General features: G+C 39.8%; 1 protein-coding gene across 1 annotated transcript in view; it reads left to right on the forward strand.

Annotated features, from left to right (window-relative positions):
* The first annotated feature begins 318 nt into the window (after positions 1–318).
* Positions 319–18,138, forward strand: part of XPO1 (exportin 1) — an 88,712-nt gene continuing 70,892 nt past the window's right edge. The window contains exons 1-4 of the mRNA XM_050952030.1: positions 319–1,078; positions 5,548–5,679; positions 12,903–13,004; positions 16,896–16,968. Coding sequence (XP_050807987.1) covers positions 5,554–5,679; positions 12,903–13,004; positions 16,896–16,968 — 301 coding nt within the window. The 5' untranslated portion in view covers positions 319–1,078; positions 5,548–5,553. The remainder of the gene's footprint in view (positions 1,079–5,547; positions 5,680–12,902; positions 13,005–16,895; positions 16,969–18,138) is intronic.

The following is an 18,138-nucleotide window of genomic DNA, read 5'->3' on the forward strand; positions in this document are numbered from 1 at the left end:
CTACGTCATTCCAAGCGCCCAACCAATAGGCGGCAGGTAAAAACTGCGCCCGCGGTCGGGGGATGTGGGCGGGCATCGCCCTTGAGCGACACTTCTGCGCGGCCAGTCAGCGAGGGTTGCCACTCCACCACCTCCCCCCCTCTGCGGGCAAATCGCTGCTGGAGAGGAGGCGGGGCCTCCCGCTCCTCCCTTTCACGGCAGCGCAGCAGACGGACAGGCGCCTTGTCCACTGAGAGGCGAGGCCGCCTGCGCAGCGACCGTGTTCGGAACCAATGGGAACAGCAGCTGGGCGGAGGCTCGAGGTTTCCAAACGCTTCGCGGCGCCATGGGCTGAAAACTAAACCGAGATGGAATCTCCCAGTCTGAACCGGTTTGAGCCGGTTCCGAGTCTGTGGCACTAGGAGGGGGAGAAACGCTGCGCTCACTCCCTGCCGCCGCCGCTGCCTCCGTCGCTGTGTGTGTGACCTGCTCACAGGGGAGCCCGCAGGGGGAGCCGCCGACACATCCACGGGGGCAAAGTTTAGTGCGAGCGGGGGGAGATGGGGGTGAACTGAGCACCGGCCAGATCAGGGGGAGCAGCGGGGGCCCGGGCAGGCAGAGACTGAGCCAGAGGAACCCGGGGCCTGGGGAGCGAGAGACCCGGGGCCCACCGACGCAGCGACTCAGCGGGGCCTGGGGAACTAGGGCATCAAGGAGCTCCAGGAAAGCAACGAGCCGGGGCTTGGGGAGCCAGAGCCAAGCAGCCGGGTAGGGAGGGGCTCCATCCCCTGCGCTGGGCGGCCTTAGCCCTGGAGCGGGGAGTTGGGGGCCGAGTCCTTGTAGGGCGCGCCAGGGGCAGCAGGGGGCAAGCGAGCCTGGCCAGGGGGTAGCAGCAGCCCGCGCTGAGCGTGTGTCATACAACCAGCCCAGTGCACGCGTCCCTTGGAGGCGGTGGGGGAAGAAGGTTGACACCAATAAACGCCTAGTAGGGGAGAGGGCGCGCGTGTGTGTGATTTCTCCTAATTTTTTTTGTGTGGTTGGAAACTTCACGCTCCCGCCCGAATTTTTTTTAAAGGCAGAGGCTGTAAAAACTATTTAGGTAAGTAACTCTTAATACTGTGGGGGTTGAGCTCATGGGGTGCGGGGTCACGTCTTGAGGGAGAAAGTGAGAGGACTGAAAGAGGCCAGAAGCAGAAGGTGGATGGGGGAAGGGGGGACAGAAAGTCTGTGGGGTAGGAGAGGCACAAATGGGGTGCAGGACTCGGAGCGGGAGTATTGTGCTCTTTGGGGTACCACCATCAGACGTCTTGGCTGTGCAATTGAGAGCACAGAGTCTACCACTGATGCCGTGGATGTGGGGAAAGCAGGAGCGTGTGAGAAGATGTTGGGAGGCTGCTGTGAAGGCTCGTGGGGGTAGATTATGGTCATTTTGTGCCTTTCGTGATAGGTGAAGTGTGGGACTGGGGCTGGCGTTGGGAACTTGGGAAACTAGGGACATAATCTGTAAATTATTAGGAGTGGAAGTTTCCAGAAATATTTTTGTGTGTCTGTGCAGCAGTATTGAAACGTCCGCCTGGATCACGTGGGGTGGCCCTGTATACAACGCAGGGACCGAGAGGAGGGAGGGGCTGCAGTGTCCCTGCTGTTCTCTGCAAAGAAACCCACCAAACCGCCTTCTATTCCTAACCCCCTACAACCATTCACACACACCCCCACCCGGTCCGGTAGATATTTTAGTGTTAAGTGTCTGTTAGGCAAACCGATTGGCGTGTAGTTGTGTGTTTTAATGGTATAAATGTTCCATGTACTGCGGTATTCCTGCTGCTTTGCAAGGGAAGTCAGCAACGGCCTTTACGCTGGGTGGGTGTGCGTCTGTGTGTTCACATGTGTGTGACTGCAGTATTTGTGTACATCAAATATCTTGCTGATAATAATTCGACTGAATTTACATTGAATTGGGTAAATGTTCGGCAATCTGATGTGTCTGCAGCTTTGCAAGGAGATTTAACCAAAGTTCTGCTACCCATTATTGCTATATACACACGTATACGGGGGAGGGAAACAAGCTGGTTCATTAGTGTCTGGAACTGCGGTATTAACTTTAATATAAATGCACAACACTTTTATATGTGTCTAAACTGGAGTATAATGCAGGTCTGGTGTGCTGTGCATGTTTAATCGTGCATAGGCTATACATTTAGAAGAAACCTGAACTTTTAATTGCCTGATACAAATAATCCACATAGTGTGTAAGAGTGTGGTGGGGATGCTGATTTGACTTCCATTGTAGTTAGAAGTGGAGCTGTTCCCTCGCTGAGTGGGGCGGGGTAACTGAATGTTTCTTCTACTTCTATACTTAAATGAAGCGTGCTGCTGCCCCCGCGCAGCCCGAAGTAGCGTAGCTGTCTCTCTTTGTAGAGAGTTGTATTTGACCTAGAGTTTAACTCGCGTGTTTTTAAGCAGTTTTTTACTTGGTTTTTGTGTGTATGTTCTGATTCACTCAGCCCAAATCTTTTAAAAACTGCTATTCTAATCTGTTTATGGAACGGTAATCGGTACACTTGGTATAACTATTCTTGGACTTCATTGCACAAGGCCACTGAAACATCGGGTAGCTATGTAAGCAGTAAGTCTCCATTCTTCTGGGTTTCGGCAAGTGTCAGATTCTTCCCATGTTTATTAATTTTAATAGTATTTGGTTTGTTTTCACTCCAGTTTTATTAGCACTGTTGCATTAATATATTGTGGCATTTAGAATCGTTTTTGGTGCTGGCTGATCTGTGGATGGGGGTGGGAGTCTAGCAGATCGCATGCAATACTGTAGACTTGGTGTAGGTACGTTATTAGGAGTAGGGAATCAAGTTAATCACAGTTGGCATTGACCACAAAGCCGCCATTTTTCTATTTCAGTTCACCAGTAGGTAGGTGATTTTGAAGATAATACTGGGAGTGGCAAAGTGTTTTATTAGAAATGTTTCCTTTCTGCTTCCACGTGACTAATAACTTCTAGTCATGTGGAGGCTGAAGTGCGCTCTTAAGACCTTTTTAAAGCAATTGGAGGCAGCTTTCACCTAAATTGAATGAGTCTGTCAATTTAAACGTTGGTTAGATTCAAAAGCAGCTTTCCTACTTCACTGTTCAGCCATGTGCAGCAGATGCAAACGGAAGGGGGCGTGTGCGAATGTGAATTGGGAGGAGGGGGAGTTAAATGTAACTCGAAGATTATATGAATTGAATAGTTTTACTGCTTTTTTAGCAGTCGGCACTTTGTCCAAGATGTAATTGTAGTTTTCCCCAGGAAGGAGGGTTTTCCACAGTTAGTATCTCACATGATTTCTTATTTTTTTCCTGCTTCTTCAGATTTGACATTTTTGAATCTGTCATTTGTATAACCATAGTGGAGTATGGAATTTATATTTGGAGTGAAGAAAAAATTGACAGCCATGGTGGATTATTTTTAAAATATTGAACCATTTAAGATATTTTTTTATTTCAGATTATGATTCTAATTCTGATATCCTACTAAGCATACATACTTGTTCTAAAAGTGATAACTGATGTAATAAAAGGAATCCCTCTAATAGAGGGCTCCAGCTTTGGCCCTGGGTCCCAGCAAGTCTAGGCCAGCCCTTGCAACCCCATTAAAACAGTGTCGAGACCCACTGCTTGAGAACTGCTGCTCTAATATTTACTTTTTGCCAGGACACTAATTATTGAGTGAATTGTATGACTTCAAAATAAAGATGTGCTCCTCTGGTATTGGAACACTTATTTAGCATGTTTGGTTACATAAATCCCAATGAAAGAAATTTCCTGAGTGAGCGCTTTCATGCATGAGTCTCTCACATTTATGTAGTAATTACCTGGACAGACTTGGACTACAGCTTCTGTCTTCCTTTCTAAGCTTAACAATTCAACTTGGATGGCATAAATTAAACCTAGTTTCTTTTTAAACAAGAAACAGTAACTTTTTAACATACACTAGGAATTATTTGGGAATGAAGATACAGATTACTTCCTGTAGTTTTGCTGGTGAATCAGGGAGACCTAATCCAACAATTTTGGTAGTATTAAGCTTGTTTTGAAATAGCCACAAGGACTACTAGAAGCTCTATGTTCAGCCTCACAAATATCTCCAGTGCTTCTGCTGCTGTTCAGGGATTTTGCTGCTGCTAGCCAATGATATGGGGTATCACTGAAATGGACAGTCATGTTTAATTTCACTTTATAGCTGCATGGGGAAGTTATGAGCAAGAGGCTGAGGAATGGTAAAGCCATAGAAACCTCCAGGAGAGGGAGAGTGTGAGTGTGTGTGTGAGAGAGAGGGAGCGCGCCCTTTCTCCCAGGAGCCTAAGTGAGGCATGAAGCTGATCAGATACCTACAAATCAAAGGTTGATATGCAAAGAGCCTCCAGCCCGGTCCAGGATGATAATTCCCTACCAAATAATACCTTACTTTCAGCTAAGTGTCTTGCCTTCGCTGCTGTGGATGCCCCTCCAATCTTTTATGACTTTTTGGCTTGTAAGAGTCCTATACATTTTTCAAACTCTGGATTTTGCTGCTCTGTACTTAACATATATATGTTAATGTTTGGGTGGAAAATATGCTGTTGGTAGGTTTATTCCTTTAGTATGGGAGACCTTCTCTGTCCCCTTCTTAGTCAGATTTCTTTGTAGTTAAAAGTGGGCAAGTAAGTTATGCTGAAAACTTAATACATTTTGTGTTTTTTTCTTTTTGAAAAATTACTCCTGAGGCTAGCACTGACTTCTTCAATTTACTTGTGTGTTGAATAATTCTGGTGCATCTGTCTCATCTGTGAGCAGTTCATTGCAAATATTTGAAAATTGATCTGGGCTGTTGTTGATTGGATACATAGGTGACAGTTCATTTCCACAAAAATCATAAAACTAGACTTCAAGTGTGCATATTTGGTATGGAAATTCCAAAGTCTGTCTGAATATTCTTTAATATTAGTTTAAATTTAATGTTTTTGGCAAATATTCCTGTCAATAAACTTATTTGCTAGAATATTTTCAGAAAAGTAAACCAAAAAAAATACCTCCAGTTGAAACAAATTAGTTAAATTTGCAAGTATCTGTTTAAAATCTTATTGCTGTTAACCTAACTTGGCTTTTAGTGTGGCTTGCTAATGCTGTAACATGTTGAATTCTGATTCTCATATCTACAGTCTTACCTTGAATTGGATTGGAGACTAAGGCCAGCTAAACTTAAATTTATTCACATGTATTAAGTCTCCTGTGTAAAGCCTACCACCAACTTGTTTGGCATTATAATTTGTAAATTTTCAGATAGACATGGTTAATATTGAAGTTTTTCTAATGTTTGCAGTATTGCACTTTCATAATTCAACAGGCAGTGACATCAATATATAATTTTTTCTTTGAGGTCTAAGAAAACTTTTAATTGTGCAGTTTTCCTTGCCAGTTTTGAAGTGAGATGGCTATATTGAACAGGTCCCTTAAAAGCAGCTGTAGAAATAGTTTCTTACAAAGTTACTGGAAACTGATTAACTTCTCTAGTTTGATCTGATTCATTTTATTTTGCAGTAATCTATGCCAGCAATTATGACAATGTTAGCAGACCATGCAGCTCGTCAGCTGCTGGATTTCAACCAGAAATTGGATATCAATCTCTTGGACAATGTGGTGAATTGCCTGTACCATGGAGAAGGAGCCCAGGTAAAATACATGTCCAAAATATGGAAGTCTTAATTCAAGAGTATTACAGATTTGGCCATATTAAAACTTTACATTAGTCAATAAATCCTTAGAGGAACACTAAGTAAAAGAATTTCAATTCATTTCAAGTTCACCCAACACATTTTAACAGGAGTTAAACCAGAGGGAATTTCACTCTGATATGACTAGAATACTCATGGAAAGACTATTTCATAGTATTGGTGACAAGGTACCTTACAAATTTGGCAGACCACCTGATGCTGATTTGTGTCCCAGTTTTAAAGGAGGCCTTAAGATAAGACAAACATAAGAGAACATTTATCTCTAAAAGGATCTGCTAACTCAGTCATTCTTTTGTTGTTAAATGTATGGAAAAGTGTGCTTTGATAAGAGCTGTCTCCCTCACAGCCCAACTTCTGTACTTTACTTTATTCCTGTAGGGAAGTCATAATCATGCCATGTTTGACATTCTGTTAGCATGGAAATAGTTGTGATGTCACAAATTTACTATTCACTTCACTCCAGGATCATATTTAAGGGGGAAAGCTTTTGTTAAAAATTATTCTGGTTATCATACATAACAAAAGACGATATAAAAATGTATGTGATGTCTGGACTCTTCTTTCAGTTATACTCTTTCTTTTGCCACATTTTCCATATACATTCAGTGGATTGAGACTTTTTTGGCATTTCATACTCACTATATTTTAAAGTTGCTTTATGCTACCTGTGTGAAAGTGAACCTTCTATTGTCTTTTAAAATCAGTTTATCTAAGCACTATGTAAAAGCTAGATGTTTAATTTTTAAAGATAAGTATTGCTCAAACAATAGTAACATCAGTTTTCCTGGCATACTTTTGTTGTTTTATAATATCTGGACAGTGTCACAGATTTCGTGGCAAGTAATGGCTTGTAGCAAGTATCCCACCCTAAAGTATCAAACATTGAATAAGATTTGAATGTGACAGTGTCATAAAGAGGCTAAATATTTGTAACTGAACATCTTTTCTGTCCCCTTTCCCCCCTCACTAATAAACAAATAAAACCAACCACACAAATACCCACTTTATATATTGGTACCTCCATAAAAGGCAGTCTGCTATGCCAGGTTTCTTAGTGTAGATTCTTATAGCTGCTAAAACCCATTGTTTGACCTTGTGTACATCTTCTGGGGTGTGTACAATGTGTGAGCTCCTTTTCCAAACTTAAGCGGTCACAAGTTTAAGTTCATAATATGTCAATTTCCCATATATTCTGAAGCTTTGTGAAATTTCTTATGCAAAGTAACATAGAATTGACTCCTGAATATTTGCTATTTAAATAGTATATGCAGCAGGCCTTGAAGGAGCTTTTAAGATATCTGCTCTCTCTTTAGTATTCTTTTGTTGAATTGGTGTTGGATGTTAGGAGGAATTACGACCAGAATATATCCTTTGAATGCTGAATACTAAACAATTTTGTTGAAAAAATGCCATGGCTCTGTCAATGGAAGAAATTGAATGGTTCCCCTTATAAATCAAATGGGTACAATTTCAGTGGATTGTGTGCCTTTTAAGCTTTTGACACTTAGATAAACTAATGACAAAAGAATTGATAAAGGGAAATGGAATAAAATTGTCAGAAGTAAATTTATGTTTAAGCATATACACTGCTACCTCGATATAACACAAATTTGGATATAACTTGGTAAAGCAGTGCTCCGGGGGGCAGGGCTGCGCACTCCATGTTCAATATAACACGGTTTCACCTATAACATGGTAAGGTTTTTTTGGCTCCCAAGGACAGTGTTATATCAAGGTAGAGGTGTAATTGTATCAGAGCATAAATACATGGCTTCTTCATGAAAAGTTTCAGTATGTAGTGTGTTAAAAAGGAACAAAGTGTGTGTTCCTGTGGAAGCACACATTTTTTTTTAGTGAGTGTCATCTTATCACTGACTCTTGTATGTATATTTCCACAACAAGCACTAGTGCCAGCAGAAGCACTGCATCTAAAAGGCAGACTTGGCACAGAGCACAGCTTCAAAACTGGTAGAAACAGTAGGAATGCAAAGTTAGCTGAGAATAAGTTATTTAAGATTTCTTCTCTTAACCATTAAAGGAGTAAGACTTCCATGTTTTCTCCTCTGAAACCACTTACACGTGGAAAAAATACCTCTGTCCTTAAGGCTCACTTTTGCCATAATGATTACAAAACCTCAACCTGCTTATCAGGTAGGCAAGTGAGAAGCTATGAATGCCCATCTACCCCCTCCTTTTTTTTTTCCTGTTCCCTTTATTCTTACTAACTTCATCATTCCTGCCCTTCCTCAAGTTAGACCTTTTACAGTTATGGTTGCTGAGTTCTGTATTTTGATCTGAATGTAAAATATGTAAAATTCAGTACAGGTGTCTTAACTCATCCCTACCATATTTAGTTTGTCCGTCTAGTTTGCCATCTGTTGGACAAGTAGATTTTGAGCCCTCTGGGCCAGGGGACTGTCTTTTTGATACATGTGTGTATGTAGTGTATGTAATGTATGTAAGGTATATAATATGCTTATTTCCAGTGACTAAGAATACAAATGTCTTAATGCAGCTGTGTTCTGAAAAGTAACTGTAAAAATGCACATACTTATTCAATAGATCTGCTCCTTATCTACATTCAGATCCATTTGCTAATTTGAGTGACAAAAAATTACCTTTAACTGTGTTATGCCTGGGAGAGTGAGGTAGATTCTGTTAGTCCTTTTATACACCATTGTTTCAAACTTGCCTTCTCATAAAATCAGGTGCCAAACACCAGCCTTCCATTGATTGCAGTGGATTTGTTGGTAATCGGCTTTTTTCCAGAAGTGCCCACTTATTTGACTCTCTAAGTGTGGATCTAGGAATCTGATTTTAGGCACTCAGATATATAAACTGATCTAAATTCCATATTGTTGTTTTGCACACCCACTGAAGACAGGATGGTTGGACAGGTCACCGAGGGCCTACTTTGGCCTGTATAATCCTTATTAATAGGGCAGTCAATTAATTGCAGTTAACTCAAGTGATTAACTCAAAACAGATTAATAGTGATTTTTTTTAAAATTGTTAGTTTTAATCACACTGTTAAACAATAATAGAATACCAATTGAAATTGATTATAAATATTTATTGGTTTTCTACACTTTCAAATATATTGATTTCATTTACAACACACAACACTGTGGTCATTGCTCACTTTTTTTTATTTTCTTGATTACAAATATTTGCACTGTAATAAAAGAAATTGTATTTTTCAATTTACCTCCTACAAGTATTGTAGTGCAATCTCTTTATCATGAAAGTGCAACTTACACATGTAGAATTTAGTTGTTACATAACTGCACTCAAAAAAAAAATGTAAAACTTTGGAGCCTACAAGTCCACTCAGTCCTACTTCTTGTTCAGCCAATCACTAGGATAAACAAGTTTGTTTACATTTATGGGAGATCATGCTGCCCGCTTCTTATTTACAGTGTCACCTGAAAGTGAGAATAGGCATTCAAATGGCTCTTTTGTAGCCGGTGTTGCAAGGTATTTATGTGCCAGATATGCCAAACATTCATATGCCCCTTCATGCTTCAGCCAACAATCTAGAGGACATGATTATGTAAGTGGGGGAACGGTCCCGCTATTGTAGGGAACTTTTCTGGCTCACTCACTACTCTGATAAAATTGGCTAGCGAAAGAATCTGAGTCCTTGCTCCTGTGCCCTGCCTGACCTCAAGGACCCCCCTTCCCCACTCCTGTGTGGCAAAGTCCTTGTAACCCCGACAAGACTGGGCCCAGGAGTCTTGTGGGACTTGACTCCCAGTCTTGTCATGGTCACTTAAGACAATGCGCTAGGGTGTCGCCTGTCCAAGATATTCTTTTCTCATTGAACGTTTCCCTGACTCCACTGATATTACATATAGTTCAAAGCAAATATAATTTATTCAATAGCAACCAATTAAAAAATAAGGAAAAAATGGGAAAGGTTAAAGGAACATAAAAATGGCCATACTGGGTCAGACCAAAGGTCCATCCAGCCCAATATCCTGTGTGGCGACAGTGGCCAATGCCAGGTGCCCCAGAGGAAGTGAACCTAACAGGTAATGATCAAGTGACCTCTCTCCTGCCATCCATCTCCACTCTCTGAGAAACAGAGGCCAGGGACACCATTCCTTACCCATCCTGGCTAATAGCCATTAATGGACTAAACCCTTTTATAGTCCTAGCCTTCACAACCTTTTCAGGCAAGGATTTCCACAAGTTAACTGTAACCTACTGCCCATTAATTTCATTGGTGGCCCCTAGTTTTTATGAGGACAAGTAAATAACTCTTCCTTATTCACTTTCTCCACACCACTCATGATTTTATATACCTCTATCATATACCCACTTAGTCTCCTCTTTTCCAAGCTGAAAAGTCCTAGCCTCTTTAATCTTTCCTCATACGGGACCCGTTCCAAAACCATAATCATTTTAGTTGCCCTTCCCTGAACCTTTTCTAATGAAAGTATATATCTTTTTTGAGATGAGACCACATTTGTACGAAGTACTCAAGATGTGGGCGTACCATGGATTTATATAAGGGCAATAAGATATTCTCCATCTTATTCTCTATCCCTTTTTGAATGATTCCTAACATCCTGTTTGCTTTTCTGACTGCCGCTGCACACTGTGTGGATGTACAGAGAACTATCCACGATGACTCTAAGATCTCTTTCCTGATTAGTTGTAGCTAAATTAGCCCCTGTCATATTGTATGTATAGTTGGGGATTATTTTTTCTAATGTGCATTACTTTGCATTTATCCACATTAAATTTCATTTACCATTTTGTTACCCAATCACTTAGTTTTCTGAGATCTTCTTGAAGTTCTTCACTGTCTTCTTTGGTCTTAACTGTCTTGAGCAGTTTAGTATCATCTGGATAAAGGAAAACATAACCCCACTCTGTGAGCAGGGGGGAACCAAAAACATCTGTTTCTGGAGGGTAAGGGAAATTCAGTCTGTTCCTCACAGATGCTAGGCCCTGGCTGTGCTGCATGGATGCAGTGGGTTGGACACTTGCTCTGGCAGTGGCCACACACCCTCGGACTCAAGATAGTAGGACCCTTCTTCCCAGTGCTGCGCTTCCCTCCCCCCCTTCCAAGTCCAGCCTGCAAGCCTTCTTGGCTGGTGGCATCTCCCTGCGCTGGACCCTCTGTGCTAGGTCCCCCTTGCTTTCCTCTGCTGCTCACTGTGCTTGGCTCCGGACTGCTCCAGTCCCAGCTTCACTCTGACTCAGCGCAGCTGCTGCTCTGACTCCAGCTCAGCTCCCTGGGCTGCTCCACTTTTCCATCTGGCTGTCATTGCTCTGCTCCCCAGCTCAGCTTGAGCTCTTGCTCTGTCCTTAGGTCAGCCCACTCTGGCCATTGTCAGCTCCAGCTCAGACAAAGGATGGGACCCCTGGGCTTCTGACTCCCTCATTGGCCTGCCTGTCCTGTCAATGAGGCTGACCTGGAGCATTGGCCTCTCCCCATTGGGCCTGATACTGTCAGTTTCAGGGTCCTGATTTCTCATTGGCCCTTCCACTTTCTTTTGGTACTGGGAGACGGCTAACCAAAAAACCCTACTAAGTTTCAGTAAGGGGTCAACAGTCGCCTTAGACATAGCAATGATGTTCATTGAAAAAAATGCATTAATTAAATTTCTGACTGAATTCCTTTATATGTCTCCTGCTCTGTGATTTTTACCTGCATTCTGCCATATATTTTATGTTATGGCAGTCTTGAATGACAAACCAGCATGTTGTTCGATTTTTAAGAACACTGTCACTACAGATATGACAAAATGCAAAGGAAGTACCAATGTGAGATTTCTAAAGGTAGCTACAACACTCAACCCAAGGTTTAAGACTCTAAAGTGCCTTCCAAAATCTGAGTGCGACAGGGTGTGGAACATGCTGTCAGAAGTTTTAAAAGAGCAACGCTCCAATCCAGAAACTACAGAACCCCAACCACCAAAAATGAAACTCAACTTTCTGTTGGTGACATCTGACTCAGATGATGAAAATGAACATGTCAGTCCACATTGCTTTGGATTGAACCAGTCATCCGCATGGAAGCATCTCTGGAAGCTGAAGGAGCATGTGAATGTTTATCGTATCTGGCACATAAATACTTTGCAATGCCAGTGCCATGCGAATTCCTGTTTTAACTTTCAGGTGATGTAAATAAGAAGTGGGCAGCATTATCTCCCATAAATGTACACAAACTTGTTTGTCTTAGCGATTGGCTGAACCAAAAGTAGGACTGAGTGGACTTTTAGGCTCCAAAGTTTTACATTTCGTTTTTGGGTGCGGTTTGGTTAAAAAAAATGTAAGTTGCACTTTCATGATAAAGAGATTGCACTCCAGTATTTCTATGAGTACTTTTTCCTTTTTTTTTTTTTTTTTTTTACAGTGCAAATATTTAATCAGAAATACAAAGTAAGTAGTGTTTTGTGTGTTGTAATTGAAATACATAAGTTTGAAAATGTAGAAAATATTCATAAATATTTAAATAAATGGTATTCTGTTTAACTGTGCTGTTGAAACTGATTAATTTTTCTCACAATTAATTGCAACTAATTTTTTTAATCATTTGACAGCCCTAGTTGTTAATGGTTTTAATGAGGGAGAAGGGAAGAATGCAGTGCTGTCTTTAGAAATACCTCTCTTTTTCTTGTAAGGCAACAGAAATCAAGACAATAAATGTGGAGACCCTTGATATTGCTTTAAAGTCATTCAAGTACAAAAGTACTATTTCGTATTTGCACAGTTCTTTACATGAAGAACTTAAGTGCATTCTGTTTTGGGATTCAGTGGGTTCTAATGCAAGTAGAGTAATGCAAGTATTTGCACTAAAGCTCAGGGGGTCAAACTAGATGATCTATTGGTCCCTTCATACCTCAAATTCTCTGAATATATGAAAGCTTGTAAATTTAGAGTATTAAGTAGAACTTATTCTGAACATATTCTCCTTATGGACTAATTCCATTCCATTCTGATTTGAGAGAATGCCGAAGTGTTAATTAACAAAACTTGCTGACCCAAAGAGTCAGAAAACATTTGATGTGATCTGTTGCTCCTTGCTTAATTCAGACTACTTTTGGTTTTAATATGGTAAGTGCTTAAACTGTTCAGTATATATTATTATTATGGTAAATAGCTTCTAAAATGCATTTAATTGTGTTTTTTGTTATCCTTCTTTAGCAAAGGATGGCACAGGAAGTCTTGACTCACTTAAAAGAACATCCTGATGCATGGACCAGAGTTGATACTATTCTGGAGTTCTCTCAGAATATGAACACCAAAGTAAGCCCCTGGTCTTTAATTGATTTTTCTTCCTTTCTTCCATTCATAAACTTTGAGGAAGGTATCTCATTTTTAGCATTAGCTTTTGTTGCTTCAAACCACACTTTTTTTAAAATTGTTTTTATTCCTAAAGTTGCTTTAAATTTAACTCTGCCGTAAACAGGCCTAGCATTTAATTTTCCCTTTACATGGACACAGTTTTCTTAAGGAAGAGATAAATTAGGAATAAAGTATTTCAAAGCACATGCAGAATTCATATGAGTTTGGTATAAGTACAGATCTGAGTAATATAAAATCTGCTAGGGCCAAATTTTGTCCTTGAATAAATGTTTGCTCTCGTTATTGGGAGCCATGTGCACATAACTGAGGGCAGAATTTGTTCCTAAGTATTTTGAAGGTAGAGATCAGACTGGGATTATTTTGTGCAGTCTAATAAATACAAGCTAGGCATCCCGAACACTTTGTAGTGTTGGCTATAATCTGTATTGGCTTGCAGAGCACACTAAGTTGTACAACTTTTTAAACCTTGCCACCATTATAGTGACTGATTAAGGGGGCAGAACTCAGGTTTTTATTTGTAAGTCTACATGTTTTACTCTTAAGACTTCTGAGCAATTTGAACAGAAGAGTTGATCAAAATGTGTTTTGACTGTCTTAAGTTTGACTTGCACTTCTCTTAATTATAAAGTAATTTTTATGCATGGTTTTCTGCTTGATACACTTTACTTTAATATACTTTGTGTTCGAACAGAAAATGGCCATGTTCAGATATGTTTCTGAATTCAGATAGTATTCATGAAACAGTCCTAACTTTTTAAAATTTACTCTGTAAATTTTAGGGGAAAACAGTTTAAGAACTTCCTCAAAGTGCTAACCTTTAAGTAACAGTGTTTGCCTGTTTGCTTGCCTGGTAAACTTTGCTTTTTATACTGACAGACATTACTAATGTTTAAGTTGATTTATCAACAGTATTTTTAAAAACTCAAATTTGTCTTGTGAAAAATGAGATGATTAGAGGAACAGAAAGAAAGCAACAGGTAAAGAATTCTTCAATTTACATAAATTGCAAATGATTTGGTGCTAAATTTATGCACTATGACATTTGGCTTTTATGCAATCATATTTTATCTTTAAAGCTGTTAACACTATCTGATATTAATCATAATGTTCCATTATGTTGATTGCTTGTAATAGGAAGAAAAGGGGTGTCTTCCTGTGCAACTGACACAGCTAGGCTTTGACGGCAGGCCTCCACAAGGTCTACCCTTTTGATTCCCTTTAACTGAATTCTGTTCATCAATTGTTTTTGTTTCTTGGGAGGTGGGAGGGAAAGGGGATTCAATGCATAGAATAAGTAATTAATAAGGATACCATAGAAATTTCTGCCATAGGGATCATTTCATGCATTTTTTCATTCAGTCTTTGCTGTTATCTGTCCCTCACCTTCATAACTCAGCAGTCGATTTCTGCAGTGCTTCTGATATTTAGCATAAGATAAAACCAGAGACTAAATAACTACTAGAAAGACATTACTTTACTTTGAGTGCTACTTAAATGTATGTTTGTATAGATGTCTATAATCTATAAAAAGTACATTACTGGAATCCGATCCAAGATGTTCAGAATTGGCCAGTGTTTGCAATTCTGGGCTGAAAAGAATTCCAACTATTGGAGCTGGGCAGGTACTTGAAACACAGTGCCAGAAATCACTAACTATTTTAAAAAAAAAACCCAACCAAACAAAAAAAAAACCCGCCAAGATTTAAAAAGATTACTTCATCCAGGCTAGGGTTTGGCAGCTATCAGGATCTATTCCACAGGATGGCTTACAAAGTCTTCTAGCATGGTAGGTCAGGAGGGTGGATTGGACACAGTAATGGAGTTGAGGCATTTGCTTTCTCTGTTGCTTCAGTTCATGTGCAAATGATACAGCAAAGTTAAAGTTGGCAAGGTTCACATTGCTTCTTTCTTATACAGAAGCTGGGAGAAATCAGTAAAAAAATAGTGGACAGAAAGGGGGAAAAAGACGAGGAATCTAGAAAAGGAAACAGAATGATGGTTAGACATTCGCTTGTAACGTTAAAAAGTTGGGAATTAAGTTTGTCTAGCAGTCTCAGGTTACTTTTGTGTGTGTGTGAGTGTGAAACTCTAACAAAAAGTTTCCATCCCCCTTTCAAAGCAAAGTGATTTGATTTGTTTAAAATACAGCTCTCAGGAGTTGTTAAGGAAGTAACGACACAGTTTTGTTTAGCCATTAGCTTGAAGTGTATTATTAATGTGACTGCAGCCATACAATTTGGGAACTTTAAAGTGGTTTAGAGCTGGTTTGGGAATGTTAATACTGCCTGATACCAGTGTTCAACTATGGAGTTTAGACTGAATTTTATTTTAAAAGTTTTTTTTGTTTTTTGTTTTGTTAGCTTCTATTTATCTGTAACAGAAAAAGAGGCTATATCTATAAACTGTTTTAGTTGCTGAGGTTTCTTGCTATAAAGTAGAGCATGCTGTTTTTAAAGAAATTGTGTGCTTGTGAATTAGATTCTCCTGTACAAATGTTATCTTGGCTTCACTTCAGCTGATAGATAGTTGTACAAAATTAAAAACAAACCCCAGAAGATAAACATTTACTGCTGATTATGAAAAAAATGCCATATGTTTTCTGTAATTGCAGAATAACGACGTTCAATGTTTTTGAAGTCTAAGGAATATTCTGCAAATGTGGAACTTTTGAGTGAAACGGGCAAAAATTTGTAGTGAGCAGGAAGGCATATGGAAGTAAACACTGTCAAGATGAGAACAGCAAAAAGTTAATATTTTGAGTACAATGTAGTTTGGGACAGTCTACATTGTGCTGTTAAAGTGTGCAGTTTACATGATCCCTTTGGTTGAAATGCTAATGAATTCTACTTTGTATGACAACTAACCATTTTAAAGATGAACTCTTATTCTCAGCCAAACTCTAGTTATACTACTATATAGGCATGAATAAGTTTACCTTTCAGGCATTGGTACTGGCTTCCTCCCTAAGCAACCACTGACTAAAGAAACACAAAATTCCTTTTCCCTTTTTTCCCTTCTGTCTTGTTCACTTTTAAAGTGCGTGACTTATTAAGTTGCTGGTTGTGCCAGAAGTCTCTCTACTACTCATAGTGAATAGACAGTAGGGACAAAATGGATTGAATAAAGTAGTCTCCCCTCCCCAGTAAACTCTTGCCAAATTTTTGGGTCAGAGTCCAGGAAGCAATACCTGAAAGGTAAAAGGATTTCAGAGTGCATGTTAAAATTGTAATTACTTTTGACTGAGCAAAAAAGATCATCTTTAAATTGTAGAAATAGCTGCCATAGGGGTGGGGATTGAAATTAAGTAAACCTGTGGGTTGTCTTGCTGTTCCTTAAGTAACACACCAGTGAAGTTTGGGAAACACTTTCTTTAGAAAGTGCCAGTGACAATACATATAATGCTAAACCAAGATCTTTCAGCTCAGAGGAATAGTAGAGGAAATCATCCAAGCTGCTAAATTTTTTAGGAGCCTGGTTATCTTAATACTTGAACATATGGACAGTCATTTATGTTGTGAATTCATATCTGGCTGCTACTTTCTCTTCTACAGATAGCCCCTTTGGCTGCCAAATGGCTTTTTTTATTTCTCCTCCTGGTGTGAGCATGATCAAAACAGCAGGACTTATTTAGAGTAGCAAACAATAAAAACAAGAAAAATGCATGAACAACTCAGTAAATGGGTGAATAAACTTTATTTTAACTAAATTTGTTAGTTTAATATTTTTAAAATCTTAGATGTTAAGTGTGAATGTTTGCTTGAATGAGAATCCTAAAAGTTATTGTCAGTCCTACAATAAAATACTCACATAATGTTCTTCTCCAATTTTCAGTATTATGGACTGCAAATTTTGGAAAATGTGATAAAAACGAGATGGAAAATTCTTCCAAGGAACCAGTGTGAAGGTAGGAAAATTACACTACATTTTGTATGATGATTTTGAATTTGATAGTTAACTGCTGATGTTTAGAAACTTCAGTCTGTTACCTAAACAGCTTTCAATTTCAAATCTAGCCGGTTTGTCTTTTGGATTTACTAGATGAATGATACATACTGTAACATTTGTGAGTATATCAGGACAAGTTTTCTATTCTTTACTGGGCTGATTATCAAAGATGCTGAGCACTTGCAGCTTCCATTAACTGTTATGATGTTGGAGAGAGTGCTCAGCACTCTGATAATCAGGCCATAGATATCGCTGTTGACTGTTACAGAACTCCTTAAGTGGTTAAAAAAGAAGTGTATGTTGTTCTGGTAATTTTTTTTTCAAAATAACATTGGCAGATAAGGGAATACTTGTATTTGTTGCTAACACATTCCACTAGACAATTAGATGTTTCAGAGTCTGTTCAAAGTTATATAAAAATAAGAAGATATATGAAATTTGAGATTTCTGTAACTTAAAATAATGTAGGGCAAACCTCCACTTTTGTCACTTTTTCTTTGCTTTTTTGCCCTTAAAGAAACTCCATGAATCAGTCTTGATTTTTGGATCTATTTTCCTTTCTATCACTAGTCTACAGCAGGGGTTCTCAACCTTTTTCCTTTTGAGGCCATCCCCCACCCTCCATGCTATAAAACCTCTATGGCCCACCTGTGTCACAACTGATTTTCTGCATATAAAAGCAAAGGTCGGCATCGGGGGTAGCAAACAGGGCAATTGATTTGGGGCCCCAGGGAGCCCCATGAAGCTAAGCTGCTCGGGCTCAGGCTTGAGCTTCAGCCCCAGGTGGTGGGGCTCAGGGCCTTGGGCTTCAGCCCCATGCAGTGGGGCTTCAGCTTTCTGTCCTGGGCCCCGGTGAGTCTGGTGCTGGCCCCGCTTAACAGACTCCCCTGAAACCTGCTCATGGCCCCCCATGGGGCCCTAGACCCCAGGTTGAGAACCACTGGTCTACAGCACAAGTTTTTGAAATTGCAGAGGTTAGTATAACTGATAAAATGAAGATAAGAATCCTTAGCTAAACTCTGCAGTATTCTGAACTGATCAGATGTCCTTTGCCAATGAGAAGAAATAGTTGGAATCGTTAATCCATCAAGATGTTTCTAGCTCAGGCAAGTCAGGATATTTGGACCTT

The sequence above is a fragment of the Gopherus flavomarginatus genome, chromosome 4 (assembly GCF_025201925.1).
Source record: "Gopherus flavomarginatus isolate rGopFla2 chromosome 4, rGopFla2.mat.asm, whole genome shotgun sequence".
Lineage (NCBI taxonomy): Eukaryota > Metazoa > Chordata > Testudines > Testudinidae > Gopherus > Gopherus flavomarginatus.